General features: G+C 37.4%; 1 protein-coding gene across 1 annotated transcript in view; it reads right to left on the reverse strand.

Annotated features, from left to right (window-relative positions):
• MEP1B (meprin A subunit beta) overlaps positions 1-23,637 on the reverse strand; it is a 46,934-nt gene that overhangs the window by 15,732 nt on the left and 7,565 nt on the right. The window contains exons 5-12 of the mRNA XM_044682846.1: positions 22,355-22,430; positions 21,426-21,543; positions 15,827-16,005; positions 10,090-10,308; positions 8,692-8,844; positions 5,631-5,846; positions 2,694-3,125; positions 892-1,106 (exon numbers count right to left, since the gene is read on the reverse strand). Coding sequence (XP_044538781.1) covers positions 892-1,106; positions 2,694-3,125; positions 5,631-5,846; positions 8,692-8,844; positions 10,090-10,308; positions 15,827-16,005; positions 21,426-21,543; positions 22,355-22,430 — 1,608 coding nt within the window. The remainder of the gene's footprint in view (positions 1-891; positions 1,107-2,693; positions 3,126-5,630; positions 5,847-8,691; positions 8,845-10,089; positions 10,309-15,826; positions 16,006-21,425; positions 21,544-22,354; positions 22,431-23,637) is intronic.

A 23,637-nucleotide genomic window follows, 5' to 3' on the forward strand; every position in this document is an offset into this window, starting at 1 on the left:
GAAAGAAGGAAGGAAGGAAGGAAGGAAGGAAGGAAGGAAGGAAGGAAGGAAGGAAGGAAGGAAGGAAGGAAGGAAGGAAGGAAGGAAGGAAGAAAATTATAGGCTTGTGATTTAGAATCTCTAGTTTCTCAGATTTCATTTGTTTTTAAAACATAAAATGTCATAAAATATGTATGACACATTTTCTCTTCTTTTCTTCTGAATCTTTCTACACCTGGGATTGTCCTTTTCCATCTTGATGTGCATTCTCTGCAACAGGATAATCAATAGCCAGAGTTTAAATTAGCTACTGAAATAAATTTCACAGAACTTTAAAAGTGAAAGAGGCCTTAGAACTCATCTATTATAGACAGGGAAACTAGTCACATTGAGAATTAGTAGTAGAACTTAGACTAAAACCAAGAAGTATTGATTCTTAGACCAAGGGCCTTTCCAATATGCAGCTCTATCTCCCATAAGTTGGACATGGTTCTTACTCATTGTGTTGCAGTTAAATTACTTTATTCATACTATTAATATCTCAAGAAGGTCTGGACTTGCCCTTCTCCTCCACCCCCACCCTTTTCTCCTAAGAACTCATCTCATATTCCTGAAAATAGAAAACAAAAACTACACAGTCACTTATCTATTTATTGCCACATAAAGAAAAACATTTTGGGGGCAGCTGGGTGGCTCAATGGAGTAAGAGCCAGGTCTAGAGATGGGAGGTCTTAGGTTCAAATCTGGCCTCAGACACTTCCTAATTGTGTGACCCTGGGCAAGTCACTTGACCCCCATTGCCTAGCCCTTACCACACTTCTGCCTGGGAACCAATATACAGTATTGATTTTAAGATGAAAGGTGAGGGTTTAAAAAGAAAAGAAAGAAAGAAAGAAAAATGAAAAACAAAACATTTTCTTCAGGAGAGCTATCTTGGATTGACATACCTTCCACTGTCAAAAGGAGGTAAACATTATCTCCTTTGATAAAATCTCTGCTTTGCATCCGTTGGTGAGTTATGTAGACACTGGTTCCATAATCTGGACCCCTGTAATATGCTGTTCCATTGGGGAAAGTTGCTGGCACTCCTACTTTGGAAGGCTTGTCCCAATAAAAGTTTCCATTATCTGAAAAAGCAATTCATATTTATAGGTCAGGTCCAGGAAGTTCATGTTTTGTGAGGTTAGAAAAAATAAGCAAAGATACAAAGGTCTATGCATGAAGTTAGAAAGGAAATTATGCATCTAAATGGTGCTTACAGCCTGGGATACTTTCTCTGCCAAATCTGTGAAGATTGTTACTGAATACTTGATGGCAGAGGAATACATAGCAGACAGAACTGATCCACTCCATAACTTAAACTGATGATCACCAGTGTGGTGTAAACTGAAGAGGTTCCAAAAATCCAATCCCAATTCATCTGTTCTACTGACCTACTTTACTTCCCATCACTGAAATTGCTTTTTTTAAGGACTTTCTGGAGACATGCCCATTTTAACTGGGTTAAGGATTCATTATGGCTGAGTAGCATATTAGTGCAGGTTACAATATTTTGTTTAATTAAATTCATCAAATTAGTTGATTGACACTTGCTGGAGAACAAAGTTCCAAGGGAATTTGACATCAAGAAAAAAAAATATATTATGCCAATGAAGTCTGGAAACAAGGGACCCAAGTCATCCGGGAATAATTATAGAATATCAGGTGAAGACCAAAAAGGACCAGGAGGAAGGGAAGGGAAGGAGAGATCATTAAAAAATATATATTCTGCTACTTCTGGGACTGAGCTCCATCTTCCCCGACATACATTCAAAAATTAAAAACATATAGACCAATGAGTCCTATTGAAGAGATAAAAGGAAGCTATTTCCTATTTGTGTCCCTATTTATGATCCATCTGAAGGAATTTCAGAAATATACCCTGATGCTCAAAAAAAGAATTAAGCGTTTGGGGAAGGTCTTTTTTCTTAAACTGGACCAGGCCTGCCCATATTCCTAAAGCATGGAATGCTTGTGCTGTCACTAAGTTTTAGCATAGAGGTTTCTAACTTGAAAATCAGAAGAGACCATAGCGAAGGTCTATTCCAACCCGCTCATTGTAAGAATGAGGGAAATGGGGCACAGGGATATAATGGAATTTTCCCAGGATCATGCAGGGAGAACTCTTTTCAGTATGCCTTGAATTCTGACCCCACTATGACTTATTTTAGTTACTCAGCAGTCCACTGGGGAAAAAAAAGCAATTAGTACTGACTCCATGGAAGATAGATCTATTCCCTTCTCTGTGGCTCTAAAAATGACACATTCTACTTAGATTGTCAGTTCACCCTGTCATCTTGCCCTGTCCTCAGAGTCCCATGTTTAGTAAGTAGCACTGGATCACAGAAGGAATATGGGGAGGTACTGCACTGGCAGAATGTGGTAAGTCAACATCTCTGGTTTATTCTTCCATGTAATTTGGGGAAGAATGATTTCAAAAGAATAATTTTAGAACATCATTTCCGAAGGGTCTCAAACCATGACCATTTCACTTCTGTCTCAACTATCTCTCCAAACCTTTCTGCCTCCTCCTCTGTCATCTAGTGTGCCCAGTTCCCTTCCTTCCCCCAACTCCCACTCTAGTTCCCCTTCTTTCTTTTCTCCTCCCTCCCTCTCTAGCTTTCCAGTGTAAAGAATATATTGTGTAAGGAATAAAGAAAATAAAAATCACAAACCAAATGTCATAAATGGATCAGTAGTCACACTCCTCTGGTTGGACATACGTCGACGAATGTCTGGATTTTGATCCAATAATGTCATTGTGGCTTGTTGCCATGGACACGGCCACTGTAATTGTTCATCGTTGGCTCCAGAGATCAGGGAGAAATATATTCCTATATTAGTCTGACTACTTATATCTAACTGAACCTGAAAGGCATAGCCTGTGGGAGAGTAAAATGGAGGGCTAAAGAGGGGTCCTGATAAGTTACTGAAATTGCTTATCTTCCAGATATGATGAGGACAGTGTGTTTCTGAAAGATTAATGTCATCAATAGAGAGGCCACCAGCTGATGTGCCAGGACCCCGAGTCCCTTCAAATACTACCCTAAATTTGTTGGTCACTGTCAGTGTCACATAATAGAGTTCCCAGGTCCCTGTGGGTGCATCTGAAATAGAAGAGAAATGTTAGTTTTTCAAAGTTAGATCATTACTGAGTTATATACTAATGAGCAAGAATAGTTCATAACCTCCATGGCAAAATGGTGGTCCATAAGTCAATAAAGTACTATATCATAGTTCCATCCACCCTCCATTCCAAACATTTTACTTCCAGATACTGACGTCACTTCTTCAGAAACCCATGAAATAGCCATTCCATTTTAAAGTTACAGAACTGAACAAGCAACCATATCCATCTATTAAGTTCTATCTCCATCCTGCTCCTGAGAATGTAAAAATGAATACTAATCATAGCTAGAATTTATATAGCACTTTAAAATTTGCAAAGCACCTTACAAATAATTCATTTGATCCTCACAACAGCACTTGAAGGTAGCTGCAAGGATTGTCTCTGACCCACCACATGTGATGGAGGGCTATAATAAGGACTGGCAGGGAGGAACGGGGCAGCCACCTGGCTAGACACCCTCAGTCCACTGGCTACAGTGAAAAATTTCCCCCAGGGCAGGCTGGCTCAACAGGTTAGCTCAACCAGTTGAATCCAATTTACCAGCAAAGGATTGAGAAAAGAGAAGATTCAACCTCAGGGCAGAAAAGCTCAAACACTCTGGTTCAGTAAATGAACAGAAGGGAAAGTTTATATAATCCATTGAGCAGAAGAAGAAAAAAGTAAGTAAAATGAGTAAACAGGAGAGATTAAAAAACAAAACAAAACAAAAAAGCTACAATGGAAAGCTTCTTTGGGGGTGAGTTCCAAAGAACAGAACCTGTGGATGAGGATGAGATCCAGAAAATATCAAGCAAAGCCTCGGGGGGAAAAAAAAAAACAGAGAACTGGATGCAGGCAATAGAGCAGGGGTCGGCAAACTTTTTGGCCATGAGAGCCACATTTTTTAAAATGTAATTTCGTGAGAGCCATACAGTGCTCACAGTGTGCACACCTGTAACAGCGCCTGAAAAAAAATTGACTTTATGGCTCCTACAGAAAGAACCATATCTGGCCCTCAAAAGAGCCAGATATAGCTCGAGAGCCATACGTTGCCAACCCCTGCTATAGAGGAACTCAAAAAGGAATTTAAAAATCAAATAAGACTGGTTGAAGAAAAATGGCAAAAGGAAAATAGTAATCTGAAAAGCAGAATAGGTCATCCAGAAACAGAGGCACAGGCACTGAAAGCCAGAATTGACATGCTGGAAAATGATGCAAAAAAACTGGAAGAGAAGGATGACTTGAAAGGAGGAATGGACTAAAAGGAAAAGGAGAATCAAAAGATGTGGAAGAAATTCAATCTTTAAAAATTAGAATTGGGCCATTAGAATCTAATGACCTCATGAGACACCAAGACATAATAAATCAAAATCAAAAGAATGAAAAAATTTAAGATTTGAGACACCTCATTGAGAAAAAAGGCCTCCTAGAAGTCCTTGAGGAGTCAAGAAGTGAACTGAGAAATTTGTGCCAGTGAAGCAGTAAACAGAAATGACCAAAGTAGAAAGGGGACAAGTAGTAAACACAGTGGATAGAAGTCAAGAAGACTTGGGTTCAAATATGACCTTGGATACTTCCTAGCTATGTGAGATCCTGAGCAAGTCACTTAACATTAATTGCCTAGCCCATGCCACTCTTTCGTCTTGGAATCTGTACTTAGTATGGATTCCAAAACAGAAGATAAGAGATTTTTTTAAAAATAAATATATATAATACGGAGAAGGAAGAGGCATCATGGTATTGTGAATACAGAGCCAGGCTTAGAGTCAAGAAGACCTCGTTTCAATCCTTGTCTCAAACACATACTGATTATGTAGTACTGGGTAGTCCTTTAACCTTCCAGTGTGTCCCTGGCAACCCTCTAAGAAATTCAGTGCAGTGCCTGATCTGGCTTGGTGAAAGAGGGGAAGATTTCCTTAATCAGAAGTCCCATATGAACAGCTAAACCCCAGGTCCAGACCAAAATAAAATAAAGCAGCACAACTGGCACTTGATTAGGAAGACAGATTCTCTTCCACTATAGAAAATTACTACCAAAGGGAACTCTAGACTAGACTGAAAGGGTTTCCAGAGTCCATCACGTTTCAGAGATCCTAAATTCTAAATTATTCCAGAGGCAACAATATGAGCTTTAACCTCAAGTCCTCCAAGTAGAAATTCCAGAAAGGCTCCTTTGGCCTGTTGATAATAGCAAGATCTGTAGGTCAAGTCCCTTTTTTTTTTTTAAATAAAAAATGATTGTCTGGCATTGGAACAGGTGTTTACTAACAAAAGCTAAGCAAGGAAAAGAGAAGGCAAAATAAAAAATTAAAGTCCCAAACCAGATAAACGTTAAGGTCTCTTCTAGCTGAGAATCCCATGTACATCACAAACCATTGGAAAACCAAAAGTACAGTGTTATAAAAGAGGAAAGACTCTGGTATGTTGTAGGAAAGGAAGCAAAGAGCTACCGAAGATCTCAGATCAAAGTCAAGCTTAATTATCTGAGATTGAAATCTCATACCTTTCACTTCATGCACCAAAGAAAGAAAGCCATTAACATTGACTGAGGTATACTCCCTGACATAGATCTTGAGCTGATCGTCTTTGTTTCCACTGTTGTAGTAATAAAACTGCAAGCACTGAAACCCTCTCTTGGGATACAATATTCGACTTTCCAGGAGAGCCTTTCCCCCAACATTCACAGAGTTACTGTTGAAGTGCATGAAGAAACCAGATCCTAGAAGAGAATAAAGAAGAATTTAGAGACTTGAAGACACTGGTTTTAGAAGGAAAATTTCACAAGGTATCACTATTAATACATTAAGCCATCATAAGTTCAATTTTTTTTTTTGCTTACAACCTAAGCAACAATCAGGACTTAGAAAAGTATCTTATTGATTTAATGCTAAATGAAATATTAGTCAGTCACATGTGGGGGGAAGTTCAGTCCCACAGCAGTGGCAGCAGCAGCAGCTGAGGAAGATAGCCTCAGGGAAAAAATGCTCTAAAACATACTATACAAAAAACACCACAGATCTACCTGTCCTCACTCAGGCCTCTGGCAGAGAAGGGAAGATAGTCCCAAGGCATAGCCCTGTGAGACAGAAACCAAGATAGCAATGACCACCAACATGCAGGAATTCCAATCCTCCAGCAGGAAAAGGAGTAAACAATAGCAAAAAAAGCTCTTGACCCTGGAAAATTTCTGTCAAGAAAAAGAGCAAAATACAGAAGTAATGGAAGAGAGTAAGAAACAAGCAAGCACATGCAAACTCTCAAAAAAAAATGGAAATTGGTCACAAGCTCTGGAGGAACTCAAAAAGGAGTTCAAGAACCAAGTAAGAAAGATAGAAGGAAAAAATGAGAAGAAAAGTGGGGGAAAAAATGAAAGTAATACAAAAAGAAAATAACAGCTTAAAAGACAAAATTGCCCAAATGGAAAAAGAGGTACATGAAATAATAAGCAAATTGGGGACAGAATTGACCTGCTGGAAGCCATGAAAAGCAGGATGGGCCAAACTGAAAAGGAAAATCAAAAGATCATAGCTGAAAATCAGTTTTTAAAGACTAGAATTGGGCAAGTAGAAGTTCGTGGTCTCATGAGACAGCAAGAAATAATGAAGCAAAATCAAAAGAATAAAAAGAGAAGGAAACATGAAATATCTCTTTGAAAAGAAAAATGTAGCTGATGAAGGATATGGACCTTTATGATTTATTTCTTCATGTAGAGTGAAATGCCTGCCTCAGTTTCCCTTCTGACCTATACAATCTTAAGAGGTCCAAATTGCATGAATCATTTCCTTTTCTGATCTTCAGTTTTCTCATTGTAAAAATCCTCAGATTTGCAAAACTGTAAAGGATGTACTAGATGTTTCCAAAGTTCCTTTCTGCTTGCATATTCTGACTATAATTTTAATTATTTAACCTTCATAGGACTAGTCAGAAGGGGCTATTTGCTTCTTTACCAGTTACATATGGATTTCTCCATTAGTTTTTGTTCAGCCCTTCTTATGTTCAAAATTAATACTGACGTGTTAAAAATATGGACCCTGCCCTCTACGAATTTACATCTTGTAGAAGAGATAATACAGCAATTAAAGGGAAAAATCTTATCAAATTATCTCTGATTAGAAGCAATAATCTCAAGCATAAGGAAAAAGGAAAAAAAACCCCTAAGTTCAGATAGTTGCTTCAACCTGCCCCACTCTTCCCTAAACTTCCTATTTCCCTATCCTCTCCACACAAGAGGAATCTGCCCTTTTGCTTATCATATTCTCCCCAGTCACCCAATAATAATTCTCTGGAATTAAGAATGAGAACTCCAAAGGCTTAGATTGCAATTTATGAAGAGCTAATTATTTATGACTTTCCAGTGGAAGGAACATTGTCTCAGCAACTAGAGAACATAGATTCAAATCTCAACTCTGACACTACCCCTATTGACATTGCACAAATCATTGGTCTCCCCTGCACCACAGTATACTCAACTGTAAAATGGAGTTGAACAAGATGGTATGGTTCTGGGACCCCTTTTAGCTCTGGAGTTCTGTCTCTCTTAGTGTTCTGACCAACCATTTGAACTAGTGTAACAACCCTAAGTTTTACTTTCAGGTTTTACATATTTGTTACCAGAAACAGACCATCAAAAATTTGAGATTAGCCATGTGGTGTTTTGTTTTAAGATTACTTTAGTCCAAACCAAACTGCAAAGAAAAGCATGAAGTAAAAAACTGAGATGTCTTTTGCCAAGGTTTTTCACTTACTTTGATCCCCTCAATCAGATCTTTCAAAGAAAAAGTTATATACTTTAATCTCTCTCTCTCTCTCTCTCTCTCTCTCTCTCTCTCTCTGGCGCACACACACACACACACACACACACACACACACACACACACACACAAATTATTTAGGATATCTCTCTTCAGGTTCAAATAAGCCTGGTATCTGAACTATAAATTTTAAAAAGCTAGAAAGACCTCTGAGTGCATCATATCCAACTCTCATTTTACAAATAAGGAAATTCAGCTCCAAGAGTTCAAGTGACTTATAAATAGTAAAATCACAGGTAGATTTGAATGCAGAACCTTGTAGTGCCAGGGCCACTGTTCTTTCAACCCAACCACAATCCAAATTCAGTGGAATGTTGTAGATACAGAAGGATATAAGGGAGAAGACCTTAATTTACCCTAGTAATAAGTCAAATTCCCAAACTGTTCTTAGTATGAATTTAAAACTAGATAATAAGTCTAATAAGATGGACAAAACTTTGAAATAAGACTCCATGTTTCCTTTCGACAACATTCAGCCTCTTCCTTTAGAGAAGATAAACTTCCTGATCTGGGAATCAGGAAGACCTGAGTTCCTATCAGGTCTCAGGCACTATATATCAGTATGACTCTGAGCCCCAAACTCTGTAAACTTTGTAAATGATGAGGCTGAACCAAATACCCTCTCATGTACTTTGCAGTTCTAATTTTATGATCATATATCTGATTCCATGATTAGGCTGATAAAGGAAAATGCCAAGAGTGCTGCTGAAGAAAGCAGGGCAAGAACCATTTGGACACACCCATAGTAGTTACCTTTGCACTGGCCCATGTTTGAGTGATCAGTATCTGGACCACCAAGGACCTGTGAAACCCTCTGCCAGTCAGCATTATCTTCTGAATTTTGAATCATGCCACACACATTTTCCAGTTCAAAATCACATGAGTCCATAAAGGTTAAGGAAGAAGCTATAGAAGGCAAAAATCATTGAGTGACTCTCTAATTAAGGGTGAATTCTTATTCTAGTTTTAGTTCACTATCCAATCAAATTTAGGAAGAAGAAAGGCATTGAGAGGGTAAAACACCCCAGCAAGTATTGGGCTTTGAGTGCCCGGAGCAGCTCTGATTAATGTTAACTCATATAGTCAAAATAGAAAGGAGTACCATAGCTAGGCAGAGCTGCCCTAACGTGAAGATATTTTTTAAAGCATGGGTTGAATTGGGGCATACTTCTTTTATCCTCAAATTACTGAGAATAGCCCAGCTTCTTTCATCCCTCCTCTTTAGAAATCTATTCATTTTATTGTTATCCAGTAAGTACTGTCTGAAATCCTTTCTGAAAATAGCTTTTGATGTATCAAATGGATATTCCTGGCCCTGTAGTAGTCCTTCAGAAACCCGTGTGATAGAAATCGATGCCAAATTTACATTCACAAGGACATGTATAAATCCATATCCCACAAAGGAGACGACCTGTTTATAAGATTACAATTACATCTACATTGTAGCTACATAGTGTTTAAGGGAGTCAGTGTGGTGGCTTTAGAGAGTTAGTTTGGGAATCAGGAGAATCTGTGCTCAAAGTCCTGCTTCTATCAGTCAGTAGGTCAAGTGGCACTGATTGCTATTAAGCACTTCCTAGATGCCAGGCACTGTGCTAAGAGCTAGAAAGGATAGGGGAAAGCAATCCTTGATCTCACATCTAATGGGAATCACTCTAGGCAAAATCATTTAGCTTCTCTATACCCAAGACAGCAGTCTAGGACTATAAATTATAGACTCTGAACTTCACTGACAGAGAGTCCTTTCTCATTGGGAAGGCATTCTCTCTGCCAATGAGATCTCATTCTAGTAATATTGATTCAATTATAAGTCACGATTAAGTGCTTATTTGTAATTTACAGTCTTTCTCACAATAAACCTTTGGGGTTGCTAAATCAAATATTACCTTTATTTTACAGGGGAGGAAAGTGATGTAAGTGACTTCTCAAGGTGACATAGCTAATAAATATCATAGACAGCACTTGTTTCTTAGTTTTCTGATTTTCAAGCCCACTACCCCAACCTACCTATGCAGATTTAATTCTAATTGTTCTTCCCCCAGTTTTCATTATGACTAAACTTTTCTTAATTACAAGAACCAAACAGACTGAAACTTTTCCCCACTAAGATGGAGGACATCGCCATGGTTCCCTAGAGACCAGGATACTTACAGCAGTTGTAGAGTCGATTCAATTTTTCAAGGTCATAATCACTGAAATCCATTCGTTGCCCGATCACATCCAAAAAATCAGGGATTCTGGTCACGATTGTTGGTTCTGTTCCATTTTGGAAGGCAGTTTTGCTATAGTGCATCACAGATGTGTAGTCATAAGGAACATTCAGAGAGTCTGATACCTTATCATCATAAGTATTAAAATTGTGCTCTTTCCCTAAAATAATAAAAAATAAAATAAACTATGTAAATAACATAAAATGTTTAAAGCTTTCATAGGTTATCCTCTAGCAAATGCAAGGCATCTGTGAAAAATATTTTCTTACACAGTTCAGTTTGGCTCATGTTTCTGATTTCATCAATATGAGATGCCACCAATGAGGAAACTCTTTCCCATCAATGTAGCCCAACAACATAGGTGTAATTTTTGGCCTTAGAGAATTACTTGGGTGCACTGAGAAACTCAATGACTAACCCCTCAAACACAAAGCTAATCTTGAGTCTTCTGGACTCACAGGACCACCTACTATATTGAGTGCTATTATTTGCTTGACTATTTGTTACCAAGTTAGGGATTTGATTGGAGTTCCTCAAAGGCTTTCTTTACTTTTCTAGCACTTATCACAGTGCCTGGCACATAACAGATGATTAAGAAATGCTTAATGATTGACTGAAGTATTGCAGAGGTAAAAGTTGTGAGGAAGTATTGAGAATGATGCCAAAAATAAAGAACAAAGAAAAGAACATCACAGAAGAGAGCAGGGGGATATTCAGAAAGGGATACAAACAGGAAGAGCAGTTGTGCTTTATTATAATTGCAGAGTACTTTTCAATACATTAGATCATTTGATCCCAAATAGCCCAATGGTATACTTAATATAATATATATGCCCATTTCATGAATGAGGAGACTAAAATTCAATAAAGTTAAATGACTGTCAGACACTAAATGATAACTCTAGTCCAACTATCAATAATATGGAATTAGTAAATGATACATGTAAAACCCAGTGGAATTGTGTGTTGGCTAAGGGGGGTAAGGGGAGTTTGGGGGAGAGGGAAAGAACATGAAACATGTAACTATGGGAAAATATTCAAAATTAAAATTAAAGAAACTTGAAAAAATAATAATAATAAATGACTGTCAGAGATCACAGAATTAGAGAGTTGGAAGGGATCTCAGTGACCATCTAGTTCAACTCATTGAAGATCATTTAGCCATAAAGCAGAGGAGTTGATTGGTAGAGATAGTAGAGAGCCAAGATGGTGGAAAAGATACAGAGACCCATCTGATTTCTATCAATTACCCTCCAAAAAGCAATGATATAATGCTTCGAAACAAATTCTGGAGCAATATAACTCACAAAAAGACAAGGTGAAGAAATTCTTCAGCCAAAAACAATTTAGAATGCTAGCACAAGGAATCTAGAGTACTAGGATGGAGGTGGGGCTTAGCATGTCAGGGCAGGTCCCACCAAGGCAACAGGGCTTAGGCACAACTAAAGCAGCAGTAGAGACTTCCAGAACTCTCAGCCACAGATGATAAGTAAGAGGGAATCAGACAACTGCTCAGAAGATTATATGGGTCCCTTTGATGACTCTGAATGGAAGACTCTTGTCACATTGTTCATACTCAGAAACAGGTCTCAGTCTTGAGGCATAGTCACAGGGTGAGAAGGTGCACCAGCAGACACCAGCATTTGCAGTCACAGGTGAGTACAAGACCCTGATCACAGTTTCAAGGGGTAAAAGAATGCTTGGGGTTACTCAAAAACTTAGAGCACAGGCCAGGAAAGTACTAAACAAACTTCTCCTTACATCATACTACCTTGGAGGAATTGAAAGCAGAAAGATCCCCAGTGCCAGCTCTGGGAACCTGAAGTTTAGAACTGTATTCCCTTTACCACAGCTCCAGAGCCCAACTTTAACAGTTTTTTAAACTAAAAGAAAAGAAAAAGGTAGGAAAATGAGCAAACGAAAAGAAAAAGAAACTCAACATAGAAAGTTATTTTGGTGACAGGGTACACTCATACTCAGAAGAAAACAACAAAGTCAGTATTGCTGCATCCAAAGCACTCAAGAAAAATATTAATTACACACAAGCCCAAAAAGAATTAATGGAGGAGCTCAAAAAAGGATTTAAAAATCAAATAAGAGAGGCAGAAGAAAAATTGGCAAAAGAAATGAAAGTGACATGGGAAAATCATGAAAAAAAATCAGCAACTTGGAAAAAGAGGCTTAAAAAATTCTGAAGAAATTAATATCTTAAAAATCAGAATAGGCCAATTGTTAAAGGAGATGCAAAAATCCAAAGAATAGCAGGATTCTTTAAAAAGAAGAATTGGTCAATTGGAAAATGATATACAAAAATACACTGAAAAGAAAAAATTCTTGAAAGCTAGAATTGGCCCTTTTGAAAAAGAGGTACAAAAATTCACTGAGGAAAAGAACTTCTTACAAAGTAGAACTGACCAAATGAAAAAGGAGGTACAAAAGCTCACTCAAGAAAAACATGCCTTAAAAATTAGAATTGGGAAAGTAGAAGTTAATGACTCCATGAGACAGCAGGAGAGAATCAAAGTTAAAAGAATGAAAAAAATGGGAAAAAATGTTGAACATCTCATTGGAAAAACAACTGACTTAAAACATAAATACAGGAATAATAATCTAAGAATTATTGAACTACCTGAAAACCATGATCAAAAAAAGAGCTTAAGCATCATCTTTCAAAAAATCAAGGAAAACTGCTCTGAAATTCTAGAACCAGAGTACAAAACAGAAATTGAAAGAATATACCAATCACCTCCTGAAACAGATCCTAAAAGAACAACTCAAAGGAATATTATAGCCAAATTCCAGAACTCCCAGGTCAAGGAGAAAATATTGCAAGTAGCCAAAAAGAAATAATTCAAATATCAAGGAGCCACAGTCAGGATAACACAAGACTTAGCAACTTCTACACTAAAGGATCAAAGGGCCTGGAATATATTCCAGAGAGTAAAAGAGCTAGGACTTCAACCAAAAATCAGTTACCCAGCAAAACTGAACATAAGCCTTCAGGGGAAAAAATAGGTATTCAATGAAGTAACAGACTTTCAAACATTCCTAATAAAAAGACCAGAGCTGAATAGAAAATTTGACTCTCAAATATAGGACTCAAGAGGTTTATAAAAAAGTAAACAGGAAAGAAAAATCAAAAGACATTCAATAAAATTAAACAGTGTACTTCCCCGCATGGGGAAATGATTCTTGTAATGCCAAAGAACTTTGGGTATTATTATTAGGTTAGTTAGAAGGAGTATACATAGAAAGAGGGTGAGAATGTGAGATGAATATGATAGGACACCAGAGAAAGAGAATATTACAAAATGTAAAATGAATAATTTTGATTACATTAAATTAAAAAGATTTTGTACAAACAAAACCAATGCAATCAAAATTAGAAGGGAAGCAATAAATTGGGAAAAAAAATCTTTATAACAAAAACCTTTCACAAGGGTCTAATTCATCAGATTTCCAGGGAGCTAAATCAATTGTACAAAAAAATCAAGTCATCTCTCAGTTGATAAATGGGCAAGGGATATGAATAGGCAGTTTTCAAATAAAGAAATCAAAACTATCTATAAGCACATAAAAAAGTGTTCTAAATCTCTTATAATTAAAGAAATGCAAATCAAAACAACTCTGAGGTACCACCTCACACCTAGCAGATTGGCTAATATGACAGCAAAGGAAAGTAATAAATGTTGGAGGGGATGTGGAAAAATTGGGGCATTGCTGGTGGAGCTGTAAATTGATCCAACCATTCTGGATGGCAATCTGGAACTATACTCAAAGGGCTTTAAAAGACTGCCTGCCCTTTGATCCACTTCTGGGTTTGTACCCCATAGAGATCATAGGGGAAAATATGTGTACAAAAATATTTATAGCCACCCTCTTTGTGGCAGTATAAAATTGGAATTTGGGAGATGCCATCTAAAAGTATATAAATTTTCTATGGACACGTGGGAACTATCAAACTACATTTCCCGTGGTCCAACAGGTTTCTGGTTCCGGTTCTTTGGGCATGGGGACGCCAGTTTTAAATAGGGGGAAGTGACTTTGAACTTCCTTTTTAGCTACCTGGGCGTGAGGAGGTAACAATAATGGCTGGGGCGGCAGTTTGAATTCTTACAGCGCGTGGTCTAATGACTTTATCCCTATCAGCATGGCTTTAATTAAAATACTAATTTCTATTATTATATCAGTCTTTATTATTTTTAATAGTAACAGTAGGAAAAAAAATGAAAAATGAGGAGATGCCCTTCAGTTGGGGAATGGCTGAACAAATTGTGGTATCTGTTGATGATGGAATACTATTGTGCTAAAAGGAATAAAGAACTGGAGGAATTCCATGTGAACTGAAACGACTTCCAGGAATTAATGCAGAGTGAAAGGAGCAGAACCAGGAGAACATTTGTACACAGAGACTGATACACTGTGGTTCAATCAAACATAATGGACTTCTCTACTAGCAGCAATGCAAGAATCCAGAGCAAGGCTGAGGGACTTATGAGAAGGAAAACTAGCCACATTCAGAGGAAGAACTGTGGGAGGAGAAACACGGAGGAAAAACAACTGCTTGAACACATGGCTGTTGGAGATATTATTGGGGATGTAGATACTAGATGATAACTCTAGTCCAACTATCAATAATATGGAATTAGGTCTTCATCAATGATACATGTAAAACCCAGTGGAATTGTGTATTGGCTGGGGGAGGGGGTTGGGGGAGAGGGAAAGAACATGAAACTTAAGTATTGGAAAATATTCAAAATAAAAATAAAAATAAATCAGTCCTTGCCTTCAAGTAACTTAACATTTTACTGTACAGTAGTTTTTTAGAATTAATGGGTTTATTAAGAACTGTATTATATGACTAGATCTTAATCTCAGTTGCAGTCTATTCTCATATCTATCTGGACTTTAAATATTTAACATTTCTCCTGATGTCAAACTCTAGTTTCAAGAGTAGCAGAGCACCTAACTGCTAAATTGCAACAAAATTATTTGCCTCCTGATCTCCTTAACCTCTCACTGTGTTGAAGGGCTGTGCATATTCCTGGGAAATGGCAACAGCCAGAACTTTGACTGAATAGGCTCCCGGAAGTAGTGAACAGAGCCATTATCAAGTTGGAAAGTTGAAGATTAAAAAAGGGTTCACATCCCAGCTTTCTCTCTGGTTAGAGGGAGGAAGACCTAACAGTGAGCAGCTGGTATTTCTTTGTGCAGTTTAGGTTTCAGGTTTCAAGCCTCCGGGGAGGGAAGGACAGTGCAGTACTTGGTGCTGCTGCCTCCTTCCAGTAGTTGAGGGTAGCTGGGGGAAGATGATAATTTCTGGCTGACCAAGTTCCTGGAGAACTCCCTACTTGGAGAAAAATCTTACCTTTAATTGACCTTTCTCCTTCATTTATTGCTAGTATCTTCTCTTTGATAGTTCTTCCCATTTACACCATATGTCTTGAATGGAAATAGTTGTTTGCATGTTGTCTCCCCCATTAGAATGTGAGCTCCTTTAGGGCAGGGAACACTTTTTTTTTTGTCTTTCTTTGACAAACACTAGTTATTTGCACAATGCTGGCATATAATAAATCTTTACTACAAATTTGTTGAACCACTAATAACCAAAAGGAGACACATCCACTTGTCTCTAGTCCTAAACTTTCTTACACAAAAAGGAAAAAAGGAGAACATACCTTCCTGAATTCTGTCCTTCATTATTATAACATAGTCATCTCGGTCTGAACGGGACTGCTCATGCCAGAATCCCAGGGCGTGGAGGAACTCATGTTGAACTGTTGCAATTCTGTCACAATTGGCTCCTATGGAGAGTGCCTGTTTGCCAACGTGTCTGTTTCCTACAGAAGAATAGCACCTAAAGACAGAGCACAAGGTAGTAAGATGACGGGCATTAAATGCACCGGCAACACATCTACTAGAGATGATACCAGGAGCATGATGAGTTGGCATGGTTAAGCACTAATGATTCACCCTCGAATAGTTCATAAACGGTTTAACAAAACAACCAGAGATGGGCCAGAGATAGTTAAAACCTGTAACGCTCTCTATTTGAAAGGAACAAGTGGAGAGGGCCCCCATAAGAAAGTCCAAGAGATCTTAGAAACCAATGGTGTAGAATAAAATGGCAGTGGTATATATATGGAGCCTGTAGCACTCAGACTGGGGCAGACCAAGTGCCCATGCCCCAAACTTTCTGGCACTTAGTCCTGAAATTCGGAAAAAGGCCATGAAGACCCAGTGCTATGAACCTCAAAGATCAAGGAGGGCAGGGAACAGCTAGATGGCTCATTGGCTTGAGAGCCAGGCCTAGAGATGGGAGGTCCTGGGTTCAAATATGGTCTCAACTACTTCCTAGCAAGTCCCTCTACCCCCATTGCCTAGTCCTTGCCACTCTTCTTCCTTGGAACCAATACACAGTATTAATTCTAAGACAAATGGTAAGAGTCTCTAAATAATTTTTTTTTTTTAAATCAAGGAGGGTCTAAAACTTCCTCTTGTTAGCATGTTAGTGTAAACATGCTATCTAAAGTGGAGGTCAGCACAGGAACTAAAATGACTAAGCAAGGTGGACTATCTCAACAGAAATCAGAGTATGAGGTAAAGTATGATTATGGCATAAAGCCCTAATTCAGGAACTAAGGCTAGAGAAACAAAGAAAAGAAAAAGACACAGACTACTATAAAAGTATAATCAATACAGAGACATCCCAAAATCCACACTACAAGGAGAGAGTAGTTCCATAACAACTGCAAGGAGAGTTTCAAAGGGAAAAAAAGCATTTTCTACAAAGACCATATTAATACCTAGAAGAAATGAAACAAGATGAATAATAAGATGAAAGCTTTGAAGGAAAGAATTAGAAGAATAAATAGCTTAAAAGAAAAAAGTGGTAAACTATATATAAAACAACTTGAAATTAGAATAGACCAAACAGAAGTCAGTAATGTCATAAAACAACAAGAAAAAAATAGAGCAAAATCAAAACATTTTTTAAAATGAGGGGGAAAAAGTGAGATCTCTGCTGCTATTTAAAAAAAATTGCTCACATTACCTACTGATAGCAAAAAACAGACTCAATGTATAGAGGAGGCATAGGTTTTGTTTTGTGGGGGGCTTGACATGGATAAGGTGTGGATTTGTTTTGATTAACTATGCTTATTTGTTGCAAAGAGCAGATATTTTCTGACTTAATTGGGAGCAGAGAAGAAGGAGACTAATAATAGTAATGCTACCAAAAAAGAATGAAAAGATTAGAAAAGAAAAATGGAACTAATGAAACTTTTTAACGTAGAATTTTAAGTAGAACTTCACAAACAGGAAGATTCTGAATGAAAAATAGGGATCTAATATATACTTTTTAGAAAATCAAGCAATATGAAATTTGTGATGCAGCCCTTCAAATACCTAAAAACAATTATTGTACCCCATCACCACAACTAATATTTTCTCATTTAAATTGAACATTCCCAGATTCTTTAACCAATCTTCATATTGCTCACTATTAAATTTCATCTTATAGAGTAATGCCCAATTTTAACTCAGAAAGAGATAAGTTCAAATCTATCTCTAACCCTTAATAGTTGTGTGGCCCTGAGTAAGTTGTTTAACATCTATGTCAGAGGAGAGCATTTCCCTTTTATCTATGTAAATTCTCTCATTAGATAAGTTCTTTCGAGATCCTGATTCTGTCATCCAATGCTTTTAACTATGCTCAGAATGTACAACCATTATGTTTGAGAATTTTACTTTTGCTTTTTCCCATGGTCTACATAATTTACTAATTTTATCTTCCAATAGGTAGAGTAAATGACTAGAGAAAATTGCTCTTCTGGGCCTTGACAGTAGAAAGTGGTGACGATATTTTAAAAAATCAATAAAACCTTTCTATAAGAGTAGCACAAGGCTCTAACACTCTTGCAAGGTAATACATGTTCTGGGCCATAAGCCAATAACGGGTTGAGACAGTATCCTCTCTATAGAGAAAGCTCACATTTAGGGTGGACTAGAGACTTGGACTGAAATATTATGTCTTCTTAGTTCATTGTCAGTAAATTTACCATATAAGCCTTTTCTTCATATGTATCTTTTCCTTAGTGATGGACATAGAGGTGGAAGAATAATAGGTTGGAATAATTCCCCCCAGCCCTCAGTTTGGAAAAAAAAAAAAACACTGCAGTTTTCTTCTGCTTTTTCATTTATTTTTTTTTTAAACCCTTAACTTTCGGTGTATTGTTTCATAGGTGGAAGAGTGGTAAGGGTGGGCAATGGGGGTCAAGTGACTTGCCCAGGGTCACACAGCTGGGAAGTGGCTGAGGCCGGATTTGAACCTAGTACTTCCTGTCTCTAGGCCTGACTCTCAATCCACTGAGCTACCCAGGTGCCCTTCATTTATTTTTTTTAAACCATTACTTTTCAAATTTTAGAATCAATTGATTCTAAGGCAGAAGAGCAGGAAGGGCTAGACAATAGGTATTAAATGGTTTGCCCAGGGTCACACAGCTAGAGAGTTTCTGAGACCTGATTTGAACCCAGAACCTCCTATATCCTGGCCTGATTTTCTATCCACAAAAACACTTAGCTGTCTCCTCACCTCAGCTTTTTAAAAATTATCTCATTAGAACTAAATGATGTCAAGAATAAAAATGAAAAAGCACATATAATTGTAAAAATTACCAGGATGGTGAAAGCTCAGAACAATCTGAGTTTTTCAGAAAATACAAATCATGACATAGAGATCAGATGCAGAAAAAAAAAAAGAAAGAAAATGAAATTTCATTTCCTGCTTTGCTTCAATTTTTTCTATCAAGGATATGAATCTTTGGAATGAAGAGAATAGGACAAAAGTGAGTTTCTAAAAGTTAAGTTCTCAAGATAAGCGTGAGTATTATGTGACACCACTCAGAGCAATGAAAGATTTTGCAGGAGTGCTTAAGAGATGGAAATTGCCTTGGAGAAACTGTGGTAAACCAGAAAAGGTACCACTGGACTGGAGATAAACCAATGTCCTTCCCTCTTCAAAGGAATAGAGGACAGATGAGTAAAACTACAGACCCATGAACTGAACATTCAGATCAACAATTGGATGCAGTTCTAGAAATAATTATTAAATGTGTAGTTTGAGAGAACTTGAGGAAATCATGATGACTATGGGCCAAATGAGCTTATTACAAACAAGGAATATTAGAATAACTCATTTCTTTTTTGACCAGACTACTCTATTTTCCAGCTGCAGCTCTGATTGGTTTGAACTCCAACACCCATGATGCCCCCATGCAGGGTTTCTCTTGGTGGCTCACCCCCAAACTCTTTTCCAACATCCTTTTGAGTTGTGTCTTCTACCTTCAACTGTAAGATCCTCAAAGACAAGGACTATCTTTCTTTTTCTTATTTATATCTCCAGAACTTAGTATAGTCCCTGTCAAAGAGTCAGTACTTGATAAATGTTTATTGACTGGTTGCTCAGGAAAACGCCATAAATTTAGTATCCTGAATTTCATAAAGTCATTTGACAAAGTCTCTCTAAGTATGACTGTAGCAGAGGGATAGAGACTAGGCTTATGATTTCATTTACCTAAGAAACTTGAGAAACTCTCTTCATCAATGTAGGGAGAAACAGAGGCCACTAAAACATACATAAGGATTTCTGTCTACAAGCTGACTTACAAAACCACATATTAACATTATTTATGTCTTATTGAATTTTGATTTATTTTATTACATATATATATTTCCAGTTACATTTTAATTTAGTTCAGGCTGCACTGGAAACGGACACTTCTGATCTAGAGCACTCAGAAGTTAAGTAACTTGCCCAGGGTCACACACAGCCAAATGCAAAACTTGAACCCAGGTCTTCCTGGCCTCTATGTCAGTTCTGTAGCCACTATATCACATTGACTCTTATGGACAAAATATGGATCAATTCAATTCAACAAACAATTACTGAATTTAATTGAGGAAAAAGGCCTGATTATGGTTATAAGGTTTGGAATCAGTTGAATGACAAGACCTAAGAGTGCTGATTAATGGAATGATATCAGGATGGGTTCCGTCTTCATCACCTTTGATCACCTTTGATAATTATCATATCATATCTATCATATCATATCACAGTGTTTTGTATATAGTAGTTCATTAATAAATGGACAAAGCAGATTACAACAAATACCAATAGCATCCAAATACATACACAGAAGAGAAAGGAGAGAAAATTCTCTTCCTTCTTTCCTTGTTGAAAATATGGTGGGTGCAGATGGGTAGCTCAGTGGATTGAGAGCCAGGCCCAGAGACGGGAGGTCCTAGGTTCAAATCCGGCCTCAGACACTTCCCAGCTGTGTGACCCTGGGCAAGTCACTTGACCCCCATTGCCTACCCTTACCACTTTTCTGCCTTGGACCCAATACACAGTATTGACTCCAAGATGGAAGGCAAGGGCTTTAAATAAATGAATGAATGAATGAATGAATGAATGAATGAATGAATGAATGAATGAATGAATGAATGAATGGATAAATAAATGAATGAATGAATGAATAAGTGAACGAACGAATAAATAAATAAGCGAGTAAATAAATAAATGAATGGATGAATGAATGAATGAGCAAGCAAACAAGCAAACAAACAAATAAAAAAGTAAATAAATAAACAAACAGATAGATAGATAGATAGATAGATAGATAGATAGATAGATAGATAATAAATAAATAAATAATGGGAAACCAGAAGCCTGGCTCTCAATCCACTGAGCACCCAGCTGCCCCCAAGGTAAGAGTTTAAAAAAAGAAAAGAAAACATGGGTGTTTGGGGCTGTAGGTATGGGAGATAAGTGTATAATAATTCTCAAAGTTGTTGGGTTTTTTTTAACAAGATCCAGGCCATCTCCTCCTACCCTGTCTTCCTATGCTACATTCCAGGCATAAACCAAACATTTTTTTGATTTTTAAGTAGTGTTCAACTCTTCATAATCCCATTTGGGGTTTTCTTGACAAAGATCCTGAAGTGGTTTTCCATTTCCTTTCCCAGCTCATTTACAGATGAGGAAACTGAGGCAATGGCTTGCCCAGAGTCACATAGCTAAGTAAGTGTCTGAGGTCTGATGTAAATTCAAGAAGATATGTCTTCCTGATTAAAGGCCCAGCATGATCCACAGGGCCACCTATCTGCCCAAGCTAATCATAGATGGCACATAGAAATAAGGGCATAGGGGTAATTGCTTTGATTTACCACATGCTAATGTTTTTAGGAAATTCTTAGAATGTCAGAACTTTTTCTTACCCATTTCCTTTGAACACTGAGATATAGTTGTCCTCCCCTTCCCATGGCTTAAAGTCGATGCAGGTTTTTAAACGGTACCGTTCAAATGCATTCAGTATAACGCCCTTAGCATTAATTTCTGAAGAGAAAGAGGAGACAAAAACGGTGACTATTAACCACCAGTTGGATCAAGGATTTAGAGTGGGACTTTACCCCATGTTAAAATCTGACTCTCAGATAATAGATGTGTAACTCAATGGAATTGCTTGTCAATTCCAGGAGGGGGAGGGAAAAGGGGAACAAGACAACATGAATCATGTAACCATAAGTAAAATATTAAGAATTTTAAAACATTTTTTAAATCTGACTCTCAAAGGCTACCAATGGCCAAATTCTAAAGTCCTGTTTCAGGTCTCATCTTTCTTGGACTTTGCAGCTTTTGACCCTATAATTGGCTCTCCCTTCTTCATAATTTCTCATCCTTTGGCTTCAGAGATTCCGTGTTCTCCTAGTTCTCCTCCTGCCTCTCTAACCTCTCCTTTTCTGTCTTCTTTACTCATTCCTGACCCTCATCCTAAGCCTTTAACATAAGTACTCCTCAAAGTTGGTCCTCTCCTCTTTCTCGCCTTTGGCAGACTCATTCAGTTCCATGGTTTCAACTTCTGCCTCTGTGCAGATGAATCTTTCATCATCATAAGAACTAGCATTTCTTTATGTGTCAGGCACTGTGCTAAGCACTTCACAAATACTATCTCATTTGACACTCACAACATCTTTGAAAGGTAAATGCTATTATGAGAGAAATAAAAACAAAAGCATTTTTCTCTTCTGACACAAAGGGATCTGAACTCAACAGTTCATGGTACCTACAGGCTGGAGACTGAAGGAATCCAGAGACTCTGAAATAGAGGGTGAAGGGAGAAGGAGTCTAGTCAAAATTAAATACCTACCCAGACTATCTTCAAGGACATAAGGGATAATGTGAGGCCACCTATATTCATCACCAATAATGGAATTTCTGTCTCTCTGAAAAGTAAAATAAACACAAGATGTGCTTATCCAGAGGTGAGGCAGCAACCTGGAACAGATAGGTGTTTGCTGCAGAGAAAAAGGCAGTTTAGGAATCTCCCAAACACCAAGAGAAACAAATCATTTGCACATGGAGGAATGTTGTTTTCCAACAATTGAGTAAGAAAGAGGTCAGAAGGAGAATAATGCATCTGTAGTACTGATTTGGGGCAGGACAGTATGGAAAAGAGGCACACAAAGCTTATGCCTAGCAATGATTATGGGAGAAATCCAATCACCATTGGCAGAAAGGCTGTAATGAAGGCTCTTGTACTCAGATTAGCTAAATAATTATCTGCAAGGAGAAAATTAGAGCAAAAGCTCATTAATTTGAACTGTACTGTTACAGAATGAGTGACAATTCAGCTATATGCAGGGTTAAAGTCTACCACTGCATTATGAAGATGGAGTTTGCTAAAAACCAATCCTTCAATAAATGAATAAATAATTAAATGAAAGATGTATTTTCACAGTGGTTAAGTATATAAGTATATAAACTGTTTTCAAATGCTCCTAAAACAGATGTTATGACTGTACCTGTTTTCATTAAACAATGTATCATTTACTCATTGGCTAACTCTTATTCCTACTTACTTATTAGATGGTTCTCTATGGTAGGATCTCTATGAAACAATATTTTATGTTTAATTTTTGTTATTTTAGAGCACAAAATCCTAGAGACATTTTCATTTTTGTTTTTGTGTCTCCAACTCCTAACACAATGTCTCATATATACTCAGACTAATAAATGATTTTTGATTGACAGACTGATTATTGAAATTAATAAACCATAACCTTTCAAAGTATTTTCATAGTTAGAATTTTTTAATTGAAATAAGCTTTCTTCAATGAATCTGAATTAGTGCAGTTTTACAGTATCATCAAAACCTTCCAGGTTGACAATCTGATATAAGCACATGAAGCTTATATATAATTATAATGACCAAGGAGCTAGGTCCTGGAAAAGAGATGAAAAAAAATGTACTTCTCTCTCCCTTCTTGCATAGGATTTGAAATATGGCATATGCTATCAACCTCAATTTATGTGTTGGTTAGTTTTTTCTGAATTGTTTTTTCCTCTTTCTTTTTGATTGTTTATTCCAAGAATGGGAAAGAAAGAAAGAAAGAAAGAAAGAAAGAAAGAAAGAAAGAAAGAAAGAAAGAA

Source organism: Gracilinanus agilis, chromosome 1 (genome assembly GCF_016433145.1).
Source record: "Gracilinanus agilis isolate LMUSP501 chromosome 1, AgileGrace, whole genome shotgun sequence".
Taxonomy (NCBI): Eukaryota; Metazoa; Chordata; class Mammalia; order Didelphimorphia; family Didelphidae; genus Gracilinanus; species Gracilinanus agilis.